The sequence below is a fragment of the Microplitis mediator genome, chromosome 2 (assembly GCF_029852145.1).
Source record: "Microplitis mediator isolate UGA2020A chromosome 2, iyMicMedi2.1, whole genome shotgun sequence".
NCBI classification, from domain to species: domain Eukaryota; kingdom Metazoa; phylum Arthropoda; class Insecta; order Hymenoptera; family Braconidae; genus Microplitis; species Microplitis mediator.
This window is the reverse complement of record NC_079970.1, coordinates 24,013,541-24,029,345: the sequence shown is the minus strand read 5'-3', so window position 1 is coordinate 24,029,345 and position 15,805 is coordinate 24,013,541. Positions and strand designations below refer to the sequence as shown.

At 37.0% G+C, this 15,805-nt stretch overlaps 1 protein-coding gene across 2 annotated transcripts in view; it reads right to left on the bottom strand.

Annotated features, from left to right (window-relative positions):
• The window catches only part of LOC130662999 (probable basic-leucine zipper transcription factor Q), a 26,008-nt gene extending 10,301 nt beyond the window's left edge, over positions 1-15,707 (bottom strand). The window contains exons 1-6 of one of the 2 annotated variants that reach the window (XM_057462016.1): positions 15,312-15,707; positions 13,207-13,341; positions 12,061-12,173; positions 11,181-11,699; positions 10,634-10,912; positions 10,262-10,563 (exon numbers count right to left, since the gene is read on the bottom strand). In XM_057462016.1, coding sequence (XP_057317999.1) covers positions 10,262-10,563; positions 10,634-10,912; positions 11,181-11,699; positions 12,061-12,173; positions 13,207-13,341; positions 15,312-15,348 — 1,385 coding nt within the window. In that variant the 5' untranslated portion in view covers positions 15,349-15,707. The remainder of the gene's footprint in view (positions 1-10,261; positions 10,564-10,633; positions 10,913-11,180; positions 11,700-12,060; positions 12,174-13,206; positions 13,342-15,311) is intronic. The other variant, XM_057462017.1, reaches the window with a different exon arrangement.
• Positions 15,708-15,805: the final 98 nt, after the last annotated feature.

Below are 15,805 nucleotides of genomic sequence, written 5' to 3'. Positions count from 1 at the left end.
AGAGTGTCCACAAGTGGGAGAAGCCAAAAAAAGACCTGAGAAAAATTTATTTTCTGATTTCAGACCATATGAGGGTGGGTGGACATGGGTGGACATGGTATAGACGATTCTCTATGAAGAGAAGCCCGTAACTTTTTTCCTGTTGGGAATAATCCAAGCACAATATAAACGTTTTTTGTTCCTTAGAGTGTCCACAAGTGGGAGAAGCCAAAAAAAGACCTGAGAAAAATTTATTTTCTGATTTCAGACCCATATGAGGGTGGGTGGACATGGGTGGACATGGTATAGACGATTCTCTATGAAGAGAAGCCCGTAACTTTTTTCCTGTTGGGAATAATCCAACACAATATAAACGTTTTTTGTTCCTTAGAGTGTCCACAAGTGGGAGAAGCCAAAAAAAGACCTGAGAAAAATTTATTTTCTGATTTCAGACCCATATGAGGGTGGGTGGACATGGGTGGACATGGTATAGACGATTCTCTATGAAGAGAAGCCCGTAACTTTTTTCCTGTTGGGAATAATCCAACACAATATAAACGTTTTTTGTTCCTTAGAGTGTCCACAAGTGGGAGAAGCCAAAAAAAGACCTGAGAAAAATTTATTTTCTGATTTCAGACCCATATGAGGGTGGGTGGACATGGGTGGACATGGTATAGACGATTCTCTATGAAGAGAAGCCCGTAACTTTTTTCCTGTTGGGAATAATCCAACACAATATAAACGTTTTTTGTTCCTTAGAGTGTCCACAAGTGGGAGAAGCCAAAAAAAGACCTGAGAAAAATTTATTTTCTGATTTCAGACCCATATGAGGGTGGGTGGACATGGGTGGACATGGTATAGACGATTCTCTATGAAGAGAAGCCCGTAACTTTTTTCCTGTTGGGAATAATCCAACACAATATAAACGTTTTTTGTTCCTTAGAGTGTCCACAAGTGGGAGAAGCCAAAAAAAGACCTGAGAAAAATTTATTTTCTGATTTCAGACCCATATGAGGGTGGGTGGACATGGGTGGACATGGTATAGACGATTCTCTATGAAGAGAAGCCCGTAACTTTTTTCCTGTTGGGAATAATCCAACACAATATTAACGTTTTTTGTTCCTTAGAGTGTCCACAAGTGGGAGAAGCCAAAAAAAGACCTGAGAAAAATTTATTTTCTGATTTCAGACCCATATGAGGGTGGGTGGACATGGGTGGACATGGTATAGACGATTCTCTATGAAGAGAAGCCCGTAACTTTTTTCCTGTTGGGAATAATCCAACACAATATTAACGTTTTTTGTTCCTTAGAGTGTCCACAAGTGGGAGAAGCCAAAAAAAGACCTGAGAAAAATTTATTTTCTGATTTCAGACCCATATGAGGGTGGGTGGACATGGGTGGACATGGTATAGACGATTCTCTATGAAGAGAAGCCCGTAACTTTTTTCCTGTTGGGAATAATCCAACACAATATAAACGTTTTTTGTTCCTTAGAGTGTCCACAAGTGGGAGAAGCCAAAAAAAGACCTGAGAAAAATTTATTTTCTGATTTCAGACCCATATGAGGGTGGGTGGACATGGGTGGACATGGTATAGACGATTCTCTATGAAGAGAAGCCCGTAACTTTTTTCCTGTTGGGAATAATCCAACACAATATTAACGTTTTTTGTTCCTTAGAGTGTCCACAAGTGGGAGAAGCCAAAAAAAGACCTGAGAAAAATTTATTTTCTGATTTCAGACCCATATGAGGGTGGGTGGACATGGGTGGACATGGTATAGACGATTCTCTATGAAGAGAAGCCCGTAACTTTTTTCCTGTTGGGAATAATCCAACACAATATTAACGTTTTTTGTTCCTTAGAGTGTCCACAAGTGGGTAGAAGCCAAAAAAAGACCTGAGAAAAATTTATTTTCTGATTTCAGACCCATATGAGGGTGGGTGGACATGGGTGGACATGGTATAGACGATTCTCTATGAAGAGAAGCCCGTAACTTTTTTCCTGTTGGGAATAATCCAACACAATATAAACGTTTTTTGTTCCTTAGAGTGTCCACAAGTGGGAGAAGCCAAAAAAAGACCTGAGAAAAATTTATTTTCTGATTTCAGACCCATATGAGGGTGGGTGGACATGGGTGGACATGGTATAGACGATTCTCTATGAAGAGAAGCCCGTAACTTTTTTCCTGTTGGGAATAATCCAACACAATATAAACGTTTTTTGTTCCTTAGAGTGTCCACAAGTGGGAGAAGCCAAAAAAAGACCTGAGAAAAATTTATTTTCTGATTTCAGACCCATATGAGGGTGGGTGGACATGGGTGGACATGGTATAGACGATTCTCTATAAAGAAAAGCCCGTAACTTTTTTCCTGTTGGGAATAATCCAACACAATATAAACGTTTTTTGTTCCTTAGAGTGTCCACAAGTGGGAGAAGCCAAAAAAAGACCTGAGAAAAATTTATTTTCTGATTTCAGACCCATATGAGGGTGGGTGGACATGGGTGGACATGGTATAGACGATTCTCTATGAAGAGAAGCCCGTAACTTTTTTCCTGTTGGGAATAATCCAACACAATATTAACGTTTTTTGTTCCTTAGAGTGTCCACAAGTGGGAGAAGCCAAAAAAAGACCTGAGAAAAATTTATTTTCTGATTTCAGACCCATATGAGGGTGGGTGGACATGGGTGGACATGGTATAGACGATTCTCTATGAAGAGAAGCCCGTAACTTTTTTCCTGTTGAGAATAATCCAACACAATATAAACGTTTTTTGTTCCTTAGAGTGTCCACAAGTGGGAGAAGCCAAAAAAAGACCTGAGAAAAATTTATTTTCTGATTTCAGACCCATATGAGGGTGGGTGGACATGGGTGGACATGGTATAGACGATTCTCTATGAAGAGAAGCCCGTAACTTTTTTCCTGTTGAGAATAATCCAACACAATATAAACGTTTTTTGTTCCTTAGAGTGTCCACAAGTGGGAGAAGCCAAAAAAAGACCTGAGAAAAATTTATTTTCTGATTTCAGACCCATATGAGGGTGGGTGGACATGGGTGGACATGGTATAGACGATTCTCTATGAAGAGAAGCCCGTAACTTTTTTCCTGTTGGGAATAATCCAACACAATATTAACGTTTTTTGTTCCTTAGAGTGTCCACAAGTGGGAGAAGCCAAAAAAAGACCTGAGAAAAATTTATTTTCTGATTTCAGACCCATATGAGGGTGGGTGGACATGGGTGGACATGGTATAGACGATTCTCTATGAAGAGAAGCCCGTAACTTTTTTCCTGTTGGGAATAATCCAACACAATATTAACGTTTTTTGTTCCTTAGAGTGTCCACAAGTGGGAGAAGCCAAAAAAAGACCTGAGAAAAATTTATTTTCTGATTTCAGACCCATATGAGGGTGGGTGGACATGGGTGGACATGGTATAGACGATTCTCTATGAAGAGAAGCCCGTAACTTTTTTCCTGTTGGGAATAATCCAACACAATATAAACGTTTTTTGTTCCTTAGAGTGTCCACAAGTGGGAGAAGCCAAAAAAAGACCTGAGAAAAATTTATTTTCTGATTTCAGACCCATATGAGGGTGGGTGGACATGGGTGGACATGGTATAGACGATTCTCTATGAAGAGAAGCCCGTAACTTTTTTCCTGTTGGGAATAATCCAACACAATATGAACGTTTTTTGTTCCTTAGAGTGTCCACAAGTGGGAGAAGCCAAAAAAAGACCTGAGAAAAATTTATTTTCTGATTTCAGACCCATATGAGGGTGGGTGGACATGGGTGGACATGGTATAGACGATTCTCTATGAAGAGAAGCCCGTAACTTTTTTCCTGTTGGGAATAATCCAACACAATATAAACGTTTTTTGTTCCTTAGAGTGTCCACAAGTGGGAGAAGCCAAAAAAAGACCTGAGAAAAATTTATTTTCTGATTTCAGACCCATATGAGGGTGGGTGGACATGGGTGGACATGGTATAGACGATTCTCTATGAAGAGAAGCCCGTAACTTTATTCCTGTTCGGAATAATCCAACACAATATTAACGTTTTTTGTTCCTTAGAGTGTCCACAAGTGGGAGAAGCCAAAAAAAGACCTGAGAAAAATTTATTTTCTGATTTCAGACCCATATGAGGGTGGGTGGACATGGGTGGACATGGTATAGACGATTCTCTATGAAGAGAAGCCCGTAACTTTTTTCCTGTTGAGAATAATCCAACACAATATAAACGTTTTTTGTTCCTTAGAGTGTCCACAAGTGGGAGAAGCCAAAAAAAGACCTGAGAAAAATTTATTTTCTGATTTCAGACCCATATGAGGGTGGGTGGACATGGGTGGACATGGTATAGACGATTCTCTATGAAGAGAAGCCCGTAACTTTTTTCCTGTTGAGAATAATCCAACACAATATAAACGTTTTTTGTTCCTTAGAGTGTCCACAAGTGGGAGAAGCCAAAAAAAGACCTGAGAAAAATTTATTTTCTGATTTCAGACCCATATGAGGGTGGGTGGACATGGGTGGACATGGTATAGACGATTCTCTATGAAGAGAAGCCCGTAACTTTTTTCCTGTTGGGAATAATCCAACACAATATTAACGTTTTTTGTTCCTTAGAGTGTCCACAAGTGGGAGAAGCCAAAAAAAGACCTGAGAAAAATTTATTTTCTGATTTCAGACCCATATGAGGGTGGGTGGACATGGGTGGACATGGTATAGACGATTCTCTATGAAGAGAAGCCCGTAACTTTTTTCCTGTTGGGAATAATCCAACACAATATAAACGTTTTTTGTTCCTTAGAGTGTCCACAAGTGGGAGAAGCCAAAAAAAGACCTGAGAAAAATTTATTTTCTGATTTCAGACCCATATGAGGGTGGGTGGACATGGGTGGACATGGTATAGACGATTCTCTATGAAGAGAAGCCCGTAACTTTTTTCCTGTTGGGAATAATCCAACACAATATTAACGTTTTTTGTTCCTTAGAGTGTCCACAAGTGGGTAAAGCCAAAAAAAGACCTGAGAAAAATTTATTTTCTGATTTCAGACCCATATGAGGGTGGGTGGACATGGGTGGACATGGTATAGACGATTCTCTATGAAGAGAAGCCCGTAACTTTTTTCCTGTTGGGAATAATCCAACACAATATAAACGTTTTTTGTTCCTTAGAGTGTTCACAAGTGGGAGAAGCCAAAAAAAGACCTGAGAAAAATTTATTTTCTGATTTCAGACCCATATGAGGGTGGGTGGACATGGGTGGACATGGTATAGACGATTCTCTATGAAGAGAAGCCCGTAACTTTTTTCCTGTTGGGAATAATCCAACACAATATAAACGTTTTTTGTTCCTTAGAGTGTCCACAAGTGGGAGAAGCCAAAAAAAGACCTGAGAAAAATTTATTTTCTGATTTCAGACCCATATGAGGGTGGGTGGACATGGGTGGACATGGTATAGACGATTCTCTATGAAGAGAAGCCCGTAACTTTTTTCCTGTTGGGAATAATCCAACACAATATTAACGTTATTTGTTCCTTAGAGTGTCCACAAGTGGGAGAAGCCAAAAAAAGACCTGAGAAAAATTTATTTTCTGATTTCAGACCCATATGAGGGTGGGTGGACATGGGTGGACATGGTATAGACGATTCTCTATGAAGAGAAGCCCGTAACTTTTTTCCTGTTGGGAATAATCCAACACAATATTGACGTTTTTTGTTCCTTAGAGTGTCCACAAGTGGGAGAAGCCAAAAAAAGACCTGAGAAAAATTTATTTTCTGATTTCAGACCCATATGAGGGTGGGTGGACATGGGTGGACATGGTATAGACGATTCTCTATGAAGAGAAGCCCGTAACTTTTTTCCTGTTGAGAATAATCCAACACAATATAAACGTTTTTTGTTCCTTAGAGTGTCCACAAGTGGGAGAAGCCAAAAAAAGACCTGAGAAAAATTTATTTTCTGATTTCAGACCCATATGAGGGTGGGTGGACATGGGTGGACATGGTATAGACGATTCTCTATGAAGAGAAGCCCGTAACTTTTTTCCTGTTGGGAATAATCCAACACAATATAAACGTTTTTTGTTCCTTAGAGTGTCCACAAGTGGGAGAAGCCAAAAAAAGACCTGAGAAAAATTTATTTTCTGATTTCAGACCCATATGAGGGTGGGTGGACATGGGTGGACATGGTATAGACGATTCTCTATGAAGAGAAGCCCGTAACTTTTTTCCTGTTGGGAATAATCCAACACAATATTAACGTTTTTTGTTCCTTAGAGTGTCCACAAGTGGGAGAAGCCAAAAAAAGACCTGAGAAAAATTTATTTTCTGATTTCAGACCCATATGAGGGTGGGTGGACATGGGTGGACATGGTATAGACGATTCTCTATGAAGAAAAGCCCGTAACTTTTTTCCTGTTGGGAATAATCCAACACAATATCAACGTTTTTTGTTCCTTAGAGTGTCCACAAGTGGGTAAAGCCAAAAAAAGACCTGAGAAAAATTTATTTTCTGATTTCAGACCCATATGAGGGTGGGTGGACATGGGTGGACATGGTATAGACGATTCTCTATGAAGAGAAGCCCGTAACTTTTTTCCTGTTGGGAATAATCCAACACAATATAAACGTTTTTTGTTCCTTAGAGTGTCCACAAGTGGGAGAAGCCAAAAAAAGACCTGAGAAAAATTTATTTTCTGATTTCAGACCCATATGAGGGTGGGTGGACATGGGTGGACATGGTATAGACGATTCTCTATGAAGAGAAGCCCGTAACTTTTTTCCTGTTGGGAATAATCCAACACAATATAAACGTTTTTTGTTCCTTAGAGTGTCCACAAGTGGGAGAAGCCAAAAAAAGACCTGAGAAAAATTTATTTTCTGATTTCAGACCCATATGAGGGTGGGTGGACATGGGTGGACATGGTATAGACGATTCTCTATGAAGAAAAGCCCGTAACTTTTTTCCTGTTGGGAATAATCCAACACAATATAAACGTTTTTTGTTCCTTAGAGTGTCCACAAGTGGGAGAAGCCAAAAAAAGACCTGAGAAAAATTTATTTTCTGATTTCAGACCCATATGAGGGTGGGTGGACATGGGTGGACATGGTATAGACGATTCTCTATGAAGAGAAGCCCGTAACTTTTTTCCTGTTGGGAATAATCCAACACAATATTAACGTTTTTTGTTCCTTAGAGTGTCCACAAGTGGGAGAAGCCAAAAAAAGACCTGAGAAAAATTTATTTTCTGATTTCAGACCCATATGAGGGTGGGTGGACATGGGTGGACATGGTATAGACGATTCTCTATGAAGAGAAGCCCGTAACTTTTTTCCTGTTGAGAATAATCCAACACAATATAAACGTTTTTTGTTCCTTAGAGTGTCCACAAGTGGGAGAAGCCAAAAAAAGACCTGAGAAAAATTTATTTTCTGATTTCAGACCCATATGAGGGTGGGTGGACATGGGTGGACATGGTATAGACGATTCTCTATGAAGAGAAGCCCGTAACTTTTTTCCTGTTGAGAATAATCCAACACAATATAAACGTTTTTTGTTCCTTAGAGTGTCCACAAGTGGGAGAAGCCAAAAAAAGACCTGAGAAAAATTTATTTTCTGATTTCAGACCCATATGAGGGTGGGTGGACATGGGTGGACATGGTATAGACGATTCTCTATGAAGAGAAGCCCGTAACTTTTTTCCTGTTGGGAATAATCCAACACAATATTAACGTTTTTTGTTCCTTAGAGTGTCCACAAGTGGGAGAAGCCAAAAAAAGACCTGAGAAAAATTTATTTTCTGATTTCAGACCCATATGAGGGTGGGTGGACATGGGTGGACATGGTATAGACGATTCTCTATGAAGAGAAGCCCGTAACTTTTTTCCTGTTGGGAATAATCCAACACAATATTAACGTTTTTTGTTCCTTAGAGTGTCCACAAGTGGGAGAAGCCAAAAAAAGACCTGAGAAAAATTTATTTTCTGATTTCAGACCCATATGAGGGTGGGTGGACATGGGTGGACATGGTATAGACGATTCTCTATGAAGAGAAGCCCGTAACTTTTTTCCTGTTGGGAATAATCCAACACAATATAAACGTTTTTTGTTCCTTAGAGTGTCCACAAGTGGGAGAAGCCAAAAAAAGACCTGAGAAAAATTTATTTTCTGATTTCAGACCCATATGAGGGTGGGTGGACATGGGTGGACATGGTATAGACGATTCTCTATGAAGAGAAGCCCGTAACTTTTTTCCTGTTGGGAATAATCCAACACAATATGAACGTTTTTTGTTCCTTAGAGTGTCCACAAGTGGGAGAAGCCAAAAAAAGACCTGAGAAAAATTTATTTTCTGATTTCAGACCCATATGAGGGTGGGTGGACATGGGTGGACATGGTATAGACGATTCTCTATGAAGAGAAGCCCGTAACTTTTTTCCTGTTGGGAATAATCCAACACAATATAAACGTTTTTTGTTCCTTAGAGTGTCCACAAGTGGGAGAAGCCAAAAAAAGACCTGAGAAAAATTTATTTTCTGATTTCAGACCCATATGAGGGTGGGTGGACATGGGTGGACATGGTATAGACGATTCTCTATGAAGAGAAGCCCGTAACTTTATTCCTGTTCGGAATAATCCAACACAATATTAACGTTTTTTGTTCCTTAGAGTGTCCACAAGTGGGAGAAGCCAAAAAAAGACCTGAGAAAAATTTATTTTCTGATTTCAGACCCATATGAGGGTGGGTGGACATGGGTGGACATGGTATAGACGATTCTCTATGAAGAGAAGCCCGTAACTTTTTTCCTGTTGGGAATAATCCAACACAATATAAACGTTTTTTGTTCCTTAGAGTGTCCACAAGTGGGAGAAGCCAAAAAAAGACCTGAGAAAAATTTATTTTCTGATTTCAGACCCATATGAGGGTGGGTGGACATGGGTGGACATGGTATAGACGATTCTCTATGAAGAGAAGCCCGTAACTTTTTTCCTGTTGGGAATAATCCAACACAATATTAACGTTTTTTGTTCCTTAGAGTGTCCACAAGTGGGAGAAGCCAAAAAAAGACCTGAGAAAAATTTATTTTCTGATTTCAGACCCATATGAGGGTGGGTGGACATGGGTGGACATGGTATAGACGATTCTCTATGAAGAGAAGCCCGTAACTTTTTTCCTGTTGGGAATAATCCAACACAATATTAACGTTTTTTGTTCCTTAGAGTGTCCACAAGTGGGAGAAGCCAAAAAAAGACCTGAGAAAAATTTATTTTCTGATTTCAGACCCATATGAGGGTGGGTGGACATGGGTGGAGATGGGTGGACATGGTATAGACGATTCTCTATGAAGAGAAGCCCGTAACTTTTTTCCTGTTGGGAATAATCCAACACAATATTAACGTTTTTTGTTCCTTAGAGTGTCCACAAGTGGGAGAAGCCAAAAAAAGACCTGAGAAAAATTTATTTTTTGATTTCAGACCCATATGAGAGTGGGTGGACATGGGTGGAGATGGGTGGACATGGGTGGACATGGTATAGACGATTCTCTATGAAGAGAAGCCCGTAACTTTTTTCCTGTTGGGAATAATCCAACACAATATTAACGTTTTTTGTTCCTTAGAGTGTCCACAAGTGGGAGAAGCCAAAAAAAGACCTGAGAAAAATTTATTTTTTGATTTCAGACCCATATGAGGGTGGGTGGACATGGGTGGAGATGGGTGGACATGGTATAGACGATTCTCTATGAAGAGAAGCCCGTAACTTTTTTCCTGTTGGGAATAATCCAACACAATATTAACGTTTTTTGTTCCTTAGAGTGTCCACAAGTGGGAGAAGCCAAAAAAAGACCTGAGAAAAATTTATTTTTTGATTTCAGACCCATATGAGGGTGGGTGGACATGGGTGGAGATGGGTGGACATGGTATAGACGATTCTCTATGAAGAGAAGCCCGTAACTTTTTTCCTGTTGGGAATAATCCAACACAATACTAACGTTTTTTGTTCCTTAGAGTGTCCACAAGTGGGAGAAGCCAAAAAAAGACCTGAGAAAAATTTATTTTCTGATTTCAGACCCATATAAGGGTGGGTGGACATGGGTGGACATGGGTGGACATGGTATAGACGATTCTCTATGAAGAGAAGCCCGTAACTTTTTTCCTGTTGGGAATAATCCAACACAATATAAACGTTTTTTGTTTCTTAGAGTGTCCTCTAGTAGAGAAAAATATAAAATATACTTAGAGAGTTGGAAAACAATAATATTTTAAGTAATTTATTTTACGTTTTAATTGGAGCTTGCGTAGTGGTCGAGCTCGTCGTAGTAGTTCCCTGCTGCTTGTCCAGCAGCTGCTGTTGTCTGAGCAAAATGGCCGCTTCGAGAGCTTCAAGAGTGATGTTGCTAGCTTCTGCAAGAGCCTTAAGCGAGGTCTCCATTCCTTGAATGGGCGCCAGCGACGGCAATGACTGACGTTTTTCATTCTGTTGCTTCGATGACTCGAGAGCTTCCGCCGTGCTCGCTGGATTGAGAGACTGCAGAGTCATTTCATTAACCGACGCGATCATTTCATCATTCGGCAGTGGTAGCTGTCGCGATAATTATCAAATAATCATCAATTAATAAAATAGATAAATACAAATATTAATTATCAAGTACCTGGATATAGTTGTCTTTGGACAACTGGTTGTCCGACTCTTGACTAACAGCCGGGCTGTGGCTGATCCGGTCAGTCAATTGGGCAGAAGACTCAGGCATCGCAATAAAAGGCAGCCCACTATTGCTAACTGATACTACGCTTGTCAGAGGCTTTGAATCACTGGCGATTCTGTTGTTCATGTTGACGACGCTTCCTGCTGGAGGTATCGCAGCAACGATGTGCGGTAACGGTTGGCTATAGGAGACGTCATTGCTATTCACTACGATAGTCTGTGGTACCTACAAAGCATTTAAAAACACCATGACGGAATAAGAAAGGAGAAGAAAATTGTCGAGTTTAATTTAAACTCGAGATAAGGCCGCGTCATCTTTAGAAAGTTCCGACCGGCAGAATGTATTGACGCTACGCGACACGACCCGATAGTTAAAATATTAACATAGCGGATGGTTCATTTAAATATTCCATTATACAGGTTCATTATTTCACTTGATTTAGCTAGACATGAATAGGAACTGCCACGTGACTTAATTAAAGAAGACTATTCACCTGAATGCGCTTGGTCTGGAGACCCAGTGACTGAGGCATGACCTGCTGATGTTGGAGAGACAATTTCTGATATTGAGCAAGAGCTTCTTGCTGTTGCTGACGTTGCTCTTTCAGAACCTTGAGAGCTACTGCTTCTTGTTGGAGCCTCTGTTGCTGACGTAGTTTAGCTTCGTACTGAGCACGTTGTTGCTGCTGTTGTTGAAGCTGCTGCTGTTGGAGCTGCTGCTGTTGCTGGAGCTGCTGCTGCTGAAGCTGCTTCTGCTGGAGTTGCTGCTGCTGGTGCTGCTGTTGCAATGCTAGTTTCTGCTGCTGTTGCAATTTCTGCTGACGCAGTGCCGCGGCCTCTTGCATCGCCGTCAAAGATGGGGCTGGAATCGTTCTCAAGGCCGTCGAGTTTTTCTGGACAACCAGCCGCTGATGTTCAGGTTGCGGAGCCATTGGCCTCGACGCACCTGGAGGCAGTGGTTTGAACGGCGGTACTATTTTTGCGTTTGCTCTCGCGTCATCTCTTTTGATGAACTATAAATTTAAAATTTTAAATTAACCGCCGAATTGAATTACCGGTCTATAATTTAAAGTTCGTTAACTTGTTTGAATAAAACAAATATATTTACTTATAAATTATATGTAATCATAATTTCGAGCCAACTGACCCATGAGACAACAAGTAATATTTCGAAAATAAAAAATAATATTTCATTGCAAAATTTAATATTTTTATTACCAGTAAAAAGATAATTTAGTACTTTCATAAATATTGCTGAAATAAAAAATAAATAAATAGCATCTATAATTTATATTACGACATATTTGATCGAAAAAAAAAAAAAAGCTGTATAAATTAAATAACCAGTCAATAATTAAAGTAAAGTCAACTTACCCCATTACCTATACCAACATTATTTCCGGCATCGGCTTGCACACTTCGTCTCTTGCTGATGTCCAAGTTGGATAATGACTCCCGGAACCCGAGTTCATCGCCGACAGAAAAACCTGAAATTTATTATTCCAAGTCACGTGTCCGTACAAAGATCAAGTGATTACTTTTTAGCTCAACTAATTATTTTTACGAGACTAAACAATTGTGCAATGGATTTATGTCAATAGCATATATAAGGATAATGTATATTTTATATTAATAGATATATATTAATTTACATACAAGCAAAACACTTTTTATGGCAATGAGACATTTTTTACATACATCTTTTATATTATTGATATGATGAGTTTTAATGTTTTATGAATTATTCATATCCATAAATACTAGATATATATATATATATTTTTTTTAATATTATATGAGATGAAAGATATCTAGGTCGAAGAGCTGTACCTGTCGTAATCTTTGTACACGGTGTAGATATTTACTTATATTATGAAATATTTAACAAAAAATTCTTTTTTTTAGTGTGAAAAAATTTATTATTTATAGAAAAATATAAAAAGTGTTAGAAGATTTAATTGTTTGTGCAATCAATAGAATTTATCATACAAAGTATATTTACATGCATTGAAAATAAATTATTTAAAAATTAGTATGACGATTTTAAATAAATAAATTTAAAGTTACAAGCAGGCAAGTTTTTTAAAATCCGCGGGAATTTTTTTTACATTCAAAACACTATGGAATTTTGAAAGTGCCCTCGAATTATTTCAAGGTCACTTGCAATGACCTAATTTAGTGATACTTAGTCATATATTCATGTGGTTAATTACAAATTTACACTGTAAAAAATCAGGAGTGAATGCGGATTTTATTTAAATTCAAATTCACGGAGTTCCGGAGTTTTTTCAAAGATCATTCCGAATCCAGCGTAAAAATGTTCGTTTTTTCAGTGATCTGGATTTTAATTAAATCCGCATTCACTCCAATTCGGAGTTTTGATGTAAAAATTACTCAGAGGGGATTAAATAAATATACAGTCATATCCACTCCGGATTTAATCCGCGTTCACTCCGTTAATTTTTTACAGTAAACAGAGAAAAGCAGAAAAAAAATGAGAATTCTTCGTCGGACACTCACCGAGGCCGACGTAGCCTTTGACACCGCCAAGATTTCTTACTCGAAAGAGGGATGATTTTTTGAAGACACAGTTAAGCATGAAACCAAAGTCTGATTCCAGTACACAGGTACTTATTGTTTCTCTCCATGTACATCCTAAAACACCAAACCGCCATTTCGTTTTTCTTCCACATTTTCTCTACATCTGCTACTGGTTTATCTGTTATTTATACTACTCTGTGCTATGATCTTTATTACAATTAATATTTAAATTGTAAATTTATAAATCCACAATAAAATAAATATATTTTTATTAGGAAATAATTAATTGCAGCTAAATGTAAGTTTATTAATTAATAATTACGTATCGCAATATTAGTACTTAAATAATCAATCAACACGTACTATTATATTTATTAGTAATCAATATAATTATAAGAGAAAGTAAATTTTCCCTTTCATCATAAGGCCACAGTGATAATAATAATCACTGCAAGTACTAAGTGCCAATAACTATTTAGCAATTTAGCTACTTGTACTTTTAACGTCTACATACATATATATATATATATATATATATATATATAGTAAATAACTTTGCATGTGTCTAATAATACGTGTAATGATGCGAGTTACTCATATATGTTATTTGTATGATCATTAAATATAATTCTATGAGTAAGATCAGCAGACGACAAGCTCAGTAAATTTTTCTCATCGAGCGCAAATTACCGTTACTCGAAATTTATCATTTAATATTTTACCTGACTATATTTTAAATCTAAACCCAAGCTGGCAATTGACGTCTTCTAATTTTTCTTTTAGAGTAAAAAATTTTAATTGCGGAAACTTACAAAAACTCATATGGCAAAAAAATCTATATATATTTATATACAAAACGGCGATTTACAATAAACCTGAGGTGTGCCATTGGCCATAGCCTAGTGACCTACTTGATGTGATTGTACTCCGATGACCTGACGACAATCTCGATGACCTGACAATGACCATCAATAAATTATTTATTTTTTAAATTTAAAATTTGCCGCGGAAATTTAAAAATTAAATAATTGCCGCGTAAAATTAAAATGATTTTTATTAAATTATAAAATAATTTAATTATCATTTATTTTTATATGTCACTGACACTAGGATGGAAATAAGTGAAATTAAATGACAGTATCTAATTAAGGGAGGATAAAACTGACATGATATTTCCGTATATTTATGATAACGTATTAAATACCTTTCTATTTCATCTAAGTATCACGCGATCGTCAATAATTATTTTAAATATTTTATTCTTTAAAAATATCATTGCGATTCCATTACGTTGACATTGTTCGTAATTATATATTTATATATATATTATTATTATGTAGTCTAAATAACCCATAGAATATTTTTTTACAGCCAACTTGATATAATTATTTATATATTTTTTTTACATGACCAATACAAACTATTAATTTCCACTTTCTAGTACGAGCCCCTGGTAATCTAGTTCGTGAAATGGACAGTTCTAATTTTATATAAAAAAATATAATAGAAGCTTTGGTTTTTTTTAGTTGTAAAAAATGAAAGTCCTTAGATATTTATTTGAAAGATTTTTGTGATATTATGAGTTATTATTTATAAATTTATATACAGACTATTGATAGATGTGTGGAATAGACGGACGTGTTAGTAATCAGAAAAGTAAGAATGTGTTTTTTTAGATATAAATTAAATATAAAATAATTGTAGTCAGCCTGAGAAAATGTATGACAGATTATAGCACAGAATAAAATATATATACTTTTTACAGAAGAATAATTATTTTTTTTTTTTACCGTTGATTAAATATTTAAATTTTCTCATCGATAAGTTTTAAATAAATAATTAATTTTTTTTATGTATTCGAGGACATTCTAACGTACATTCTAGATCTTACGGTAATAAAACTCCTTGGTTCTCATTTTTTTTAAAATTAACGATAATATGTGCAATTTAATGTTATCTAGTGTGTGACTGATTATTTAAATATAATTTACAAAATAGCAAAGTTTAACCAACGGTAAAAAAAAAATTTTCTTTTACAAAGTTTAAAAATTTATAAATAATCGATAATTAAATTTTTTACATACCAATCATCAGTAGCAATAAATAAGCCGTGAACTTCATATTTAAATTTAATTCACAATTTAAATAAAATCATAAATTATTTTTTTTTTTTTTTTCAAATAAAATTAAATAAAAAAAAGTCGGTTATTAATATCACAAATAAAAAATAAGTTGTTTAACAAGTGTTGGTAATTTTGTAAGCGAATAAAAAGTACGTGCGACAGGTATCTCGTGTTCCCGATCACTAATATCGCTCAATGCCCAGTGAGAAGACAAGCACGCGTTGTACTTTGAGACTAAAAAGGCCCCACCAGGCCCCACGGATTTATACACACTCAATGTAATGGCTGTTGGTGGTGATATTGGTGCTGCATGTACACGTCGATGGAGTAAATAAGTCCCGCTGACCCACTCAACGTCTTATAAAAACTATAACGGGACAGTGGTGGCAGTGGCATGTGTGATGATGGCATATTATACACCAGCTCATTCAGAAAATATATAAAATACCCGGAGA